Source organism: Silurus meridionalis, chromosome 24 (assembly GCF_014805685.1).
Source record: "Silurus meridionalis isolate SWU-2019-XX chromosome 24, ASM1480568v1, whole genome shotgun sequence".
NCBI lineage: Eukaryota > Metazoa > Chordata > Actinopteri > Siluriformes > Siluridae > Silurus > Silurus meridionalis.
In genome coordinates this window covers 15,315,386-15,322,005 of record NC_060907.1, presented here as the reverse complement: position 1 = coordinate 15,322,005, position 6,620 = coordinate 15,315,386, and the positions used below count along the sequence as shown (strand labels likewise).

Here is a 6,620-nt window from a genome sequence, read left to right as displayed (position 1 = left end):
CCACTCTTTCTGTGCACTCGTATACTACATTGTGTGTTGTGTTAATCCTTGGAATTCCTTATCGCTAATCCTCGCACTGCACCACACTCCCTCCGATCTCCCCTTCCCTCAGGGCAAGAGGTAAGTATACATCAAGGTGCTGGACTAAACCTCCCCTAGATGTCTGAAGAGCTGAATCACTGCCTGTCCCGAACGATGGGTGAAGACCTACATTGTTCTGAAACACTTGAGCTAGCACTTATTTTGTTTTATGTCTTTTTGCTAAAAAAGTATGCTATAATTCCTCTAAACAGAGTTTTAGGTTGATGGTATCCTAAGTTTGTAACCTGGTGAACCAGTGCTGGTCATTCTTAAATAGAGACTTCAATTGACTTTTGTACGTCGCTCTGAATGTTGATTAAATGCTGTAAATGTAAAAGCAGTAACATGTACCTTATATTGTCTAATATTGTGTCGGCCCCCTTTTCCTGCCAAAACAGTTCTGAGCCATCGAGCTTTAACAGCATGATGATCTTCAGCAGTTTGAGCTACAGGAGCTCGTCTGTTGTACCAGCTTTCGCTCCCCAAGTGTACGAATGACCCTGTCGCCAGTTCACCACTGTTCCATTCTTGGAGCACTTTTGATAGATACTGATCTCTTGAGATGCAGTTTGGGAGATGCTCTGACCCAGTCGTCTAGACATGACGATTTGTTTAACTCGCTCAAATCCATACACTCGCCCATTTTTCCTGCTTCTAACACGTCAACTTCGAGGACAAATTGTTCACTTTCTGCCTAATAATATCCTACTCACTAACCGGTGCCATGATGAAGCAAAAATCAGTGTTTACTTTACCTACAGCTACACACATTTACCAACTGATTAATGTAAGTGATATTATTCTGGAACACTCTGTCCATCCTTTTTTCATTATTAGATGATGCAAAGTTAATAAAACAGCCCTTCTTCTTTGTCATCGTGCCTTTCTGAGGTCTAATAAAAACTAGCAAAATGCAATACCATATTTGGCCATAAATTGCACCCACTCTAATTTCCTGTATGGCATCCCAAAAGCTATTATTTTCTTCATCTCATCTTAGATATTCTTTCACAAATTTCTATATATGAAGATAACTCAAGATCGAGTCTTAATGCTTTTAATGTAGTGTGTAAGAGAAAAAGAGAGAAGCATGCTAGACATAGTGACATAGACATATCCTCAATCCTCTGGTTGTATTTCTGTCCCATGGAATGTGGTGGGTCTCCTTCCACTGGCTGACCTACTTCACTGTAACTCTGCCCAGCTAGTTTGAGTTCGGCACTCGAGCCCGGACAGAGAGCGGACACTTGTTTTTGAATCCGGTTTACCTCGGTTTACTCACCACACCCTGAACCTACAGGCAGCCATGGAGCAGAAGCCTGAAGTGGAGATTGAGCATAAGGGTGGGTGCATCATGGCTCGATTGTTTCTTTAAGTTCATGCTGTGGAAAATCACAGTCTAACCTGCATAGAATTTACTGTCCTATGCATCTGTTTAAACAAAGAAGGTTGACCTGAGTTGTGTAAAGAGTTTCTGGATGCCTGTGAAACAAAACTGAAAATATTTAAAAATGTATGTTGACGTTGATAAGATTTGACAAATGAAAATATTTCCGTTATATAACTGTGGATTAATGGTATAAACCTGTGACCTGCATGAGATAAGAGCACCTGTTTGGACTCAAAAACAGTCAAATGTTTGACACATTTCCATTGGTTACAAAATACTGCAGCTGTTTAAGGCCTGAACGAATCTCAGTCTAATAATAGAGGATAATGGTTGTGTGGGCTGGTGGTACAAGGGGGTGGTTGTTTAGCTTAATTTTAGGAGTACATTGTCCCAACAAATAAACTTTAAACTTTCCAATGGAAGGATTGCCTTTTCTGGTGCTGGTGTTGGATCTGTGATGATCGCAAATGTTGAGCTATTTTATGAGTTGCTCAGTAGCTCCTAGTTTGATAACCACAAATGACTGTATAAGACTGTAGAAAGATCATTATTTATAATCTTACATTCCAGTGCTCATGTTAGTTCTCACTCTCCAGTATTCTGTATTGTTTAAAGATGTATAATAACATGCTTGATGTCACCCAAATGAGGTTCCCTTTTAAGTCTGGTTCCTCTCAAGGTTTCTTCCTCATAACTTCTAAGGTAGTTTTTCCATGCCACAGTCTTCATGGCTGCTCATCAGGGATAAATACACACTATTAACTTTAACTCTTAAATTCTGTAAAGCTGCTTTGAGACAATGTCTGTTGTAAAAAGCACTATAAAGAAATAAATATACAGAAATAAATTTGACTTGACTTGACTTAAATCTTTTCATGATACTTTCATTAGATTGTCCAAATACTTTTTCCCATCCTATTAACCCAACTAATATAAATACACTCTATGGACAAATGTTTGTGGACATCTGATCATTCAATTCATTTTAATCCATTTTTATTTGTACAACAATGGACATTGCCTGAAAGCAGATAATGTGGTAAGAAAGTATAAATAAGATGTTCTTTATAATTGTACGTTTGTCTCTAATGATCGAGCTGAGGACGAATGTTGCATGGAAAAACTCCCTGAGATGGCATAAGGAAGAAACCTCGAGAGGAACCAGACTCAAGAGGGAACTCGTCCTCATCTGGGTGCCACCAAATGTCTATTTGTCCATGTCCATAGTCCTTATTAGATGTTATCAAAACCTCCACTCTTCTGGGAAGATGTTCCACTAGATTTTGGGTGTGTGCTTGTGGAGATTTGTGTTCAGTCAGCTACAAGGCTGTTAGTAAAGTCAGGTACTGATGTAGTTGAGGTGAGGAGACCTGGTGTGCAGTCAGAGTTCCATTTTATCCCACAGATATATCAACAGGGTTGAGGTCAGAGCTCTATTGCAGGCCACTGCAGATCATCCACTACAACCCATGTAAAGAATATCTTCATGGAGCTGGCTTTGTGCACAGGGACATTGTCATGCCGAAACAGGTTTGGATCTTCTAGTTCAAATAAATTGAAAATGTAATGCTACCACATCCATAGACATCTAGAAAATTGTGTACCTCCAACTTTGTGGTAACAGTTTGGAGAAGGAACACATATGGCTGAAAAAAGCAGGTGTGGATGGACTACTTATGTCCATATAGTGAAGATGTGTGTAGGGTTTTTTCCATTTATTTTAATTACCTGTATTTCAAATATTCAGTCAAATCATGCATTCCATGACCAGTCAGATTTGTACAGATTTAAAAATACACCAGCGCTCTAAAATTTCAATTGTAAAAGAGTAATTCGGGTTTTTTTTTTTATTTCATACCAATAAAAAATAAATAAATAAATAAAAACAAACATGGTTGCATGCCCCAGCATCATTTTTCTATACTCGTCCCTCTGTAGTAAAATAGCTTTTATTTTATTAATTAACAGTAAGGTATATTTTGGTGTACACACTTTTTTGAAGTCTTCTCGGATCTAAGTGAGTGAAATACCCACTGGTTTTATGTCAAACGTATTTGTTCACTTGCACATTTATTAACGAAGAATTTTCATCCAACACATTTTCTAATTTATATCTTTCTTTCCCAGTCCAGCACAAAGGTGTCAGAGGTGAAAAGTCTATTAGGTTCTTTAATAGTGTACTAATGTGTATACTTGTAAAGCATCTGTAGTTGTGATACAACATTGTCCTGAAATATCTTTCTTTTTTTGAATGTCTGTCTATTTTACAATACTGGATGTAAACACATGTGCATGAAAGTGCAGCTTCCTTACCCATAATGAGAGAAAATTAATGCTCAAATCTAAATCAGTTACAGAAAGTATATTAATATTTATGGATGGGTGTGAAATAAACAAATAAAAAAAGATGGAAAGTTCTTTAGGAAAGAAAGAAACTTGTGTAAGCTTCTTTGTGCATTGACACATAATTTAACACATCACTGGACCTGCACTGGTGAGACAAACACAATTCATTTGAAAGATAAAATTCGTTTACAGGTTTTTTGATGATGGTGGTGAAAAGCACTGTGTAACTGGGGTAAGAATTATTAGCTGTGAAAGCCATAACCTATACTTTAACTAGTTTTCATTTTCAAAAAATCCATTCGTTTGAGCTCGGTGTGGATGAAGTCAGGGTCATCCTAGGAGAATTCCATTGAAATGTTTCATTGAGACGATCAGGCAAAACTTTGTACGGTTGCTTTGCTTGAAAGGGGAAAAGTGACCCCAATAAAAAAAACAGCTAAATAATCACAATCATTATAGTTTTTGTTTTTGTCCCCTGTTAGTCACTGGAGTGGGAAGTGGTATCTTAGTGGTTGAGGTGTTGGACTTCTGATCAGAAGGTTGTGAGTTAAAATCTCAAGCCCACCAACCTGCCACTGCTGAGCCCTTAACCCTCAACTGCTCTGATATATAAATGAGATCAAAGTTTTCTGCCAAATGCTATAAATATAAGAAGTAATTATCATATCGTTCTTAACAATAATAAAATTGTTAATCATTCCATTTTATTTTTATATTTTTATCCCTTAATAATTTCCTTCTTTGTTGTGGTCTGTGTTTACTTCCACAGATGTTGCTCCAGATGCTGAGCTAGCAGGTGCGATTATGAAAAGACATTTCCGTCCATCTCTGATTAAATCTGAAGCGTGGGAGGGATATACGTTTGCCGATCTGGAAATTAAAATCAAAGAATCGACCGATTGCTACGGCGCTGTGCTCTGGCCCTCAGTACGTTTTCGCCGCTTGACCAGATTTTGTGAATATTCAAATGATTGTATGGTAATTTGACATATTTCTTTTTACTTATCAGGCCATGGTGCTGTGTCATTTTCTTGACACCCATCAGGAAACATATAACCTCGTAGGAAAGAACGTCATTGAGCTTGGTGCTGGAACCGGATTGGTCACTATAGTGTGCAGCCTTCTAGGTAAGAATAATAGTATGCAATTGTCTTTTATTTTATTTTTTGCACCTCGGTCATTCAGTGGCAGCTTTTTTCCGAACTCACAGGCGCAAAAGTGACGTCCACTGACCTCCCTGATGTTCTTGGAAACCTATGCTACAATGTGAGGCGCAACACCAGGGGGCGCTGTACCTATGAGCCCCGTGTGACTGAGCTCACCTGGGGGCAGCAGCTAGAAGAACGTTTTCCCAAAGCATCCTGTGGCTATGACTACCTCATGGCAGCAGATGTTGTTTACTCCCACCCATACCTCGACGAACTGATGGAGACGTTTGAACACCTGTGCTCAAAGGACACTGTTATACTTTGGGCGATGAGGTTCCGCCTGGACCCTGAAAATAGATTTGTGGACCGATTTAGTGCCAGCTTTCATTTGGAGGAGCTTTATGACTTACCAAGTCTACACATTAAGCTCTACAGAGCACAAAAGAAAGTCTCTGGCTCACAGAGTCATTCTGAGGCTGCGGCGTAGAATTTGGGATGACAAACGTGTAAATTTTAATGTGAATTTGTGTGTGTGTGTGTGTGTGTGTGTGTGTGTGTGTGTGTGTGTGTGTGTTTATATTTCTAAATTCAATATGGAGGTTCTAATAAATTTGCTCTTTAAGTGTTACCTTGGCAGCTGGAAATATTCCACATTTTGTAGGTTGATGTTAATATTAACAATGTTCTGTAATGATAAATTAATTAAAAAATCTTCGAAATCGGAAACACCTAACAGCGAATAGATAACAGGGTATGTTTGTAGAAAGCAGACATAAACTTGCACTATATGGGCAAAATGTATTGGGACACCTGACTTTTCCACACATATGTGGTTCTTTACGAAATGTCACCACAAAGGTGGAGGCACACAATTGGAAATGATGCCTTTGGATGCTATAGCATGAAAATTTGCCTTCACTTGACCTAGAAGTTCCAAATCTGCTTGAAAATGCCCATGAAGCTGCTCCATGAAGATAGGCTTTACAGGAGTTAGACTGAAAGATCTCAAGTGGCCTGCTATAGAGCTCCGGCCTCAACCATACCGAACACCTTTGAGATGAATGTGAACACTGACTGCACCCCAGCCCTCCTCATCTCATCTACAACAGTCCCTGATTTAACACCCTTGTGACTGAATGAGCACAAATCTCCACAAGCACACTCCAACACCTTGTGGAAGATCTTCCCAGATAATAGTGGAGGATATTGTAACAGAAGTGAGGACTAAATGTGAAATCGGATATAAAAGAAAGCCATACAATCAGGAGTCCACAGTTCTGTCGATCTAGTGTGGCTTTTAAACTAACAAGTTGAAGTGTATTGCTTTAGGTCTTTCTGTGGCAGTGACTGTTGCTCTCTGGTCTGGGATTTAAACTCATAACCTACTACTACAAAGCTATTATTTACTCAAATTTCAGTTCCAAGAAACTTGAAGAATTCTATCTGTACAGAGGTGAAGATGCTTATTAGGACCAAACTGAGGAGAACCCCTCCTCATGGAGAAGTTTTAGAAGCCTAAACAAAGCATGTAGGAACTCATACACACTCCTACCTCAGCCAGCTTTTATTCCTGGTGCAAACCCTTGAGCCCCGTTTCTATTCTTTGTACATCATTTGAGACATGGAGACTGCATCATATTTTCTGTGGGAAATTA

At 38.9% G+C, this 6,620-nt stretch overlaps 1 protein-coding gene across 1 annotated transcript; it reads left to right on the top strand.

Annotated features, from left to right (window-relative positions):
- Nucleotides 1-1,122: 1,122 nt before the first annotated feature.
- On the top strand, nt 1,123-5,488 carry mettl21e (methyltransferase like 21e). Its single transcript, XM_046838438.1, has 4 exons — nt 1,123-1,424; nt 4,587-4,744; nt 4,827-4,944; nt 5,028-5,488. Exons 1-4 carry the CDS (start codon nt 1,388-1,390, stop codon nt 5,450-5,452), a joined length of 738 nt encoding a protein of 245 aa, XP_046694394.1. The 5' UTR covers nt 1,123-1,387; the 3' UTR covers nt 5,453-5,488.
- Nucleotides 5,489-6,620: the final 1,132 nt, after the last annotated feature.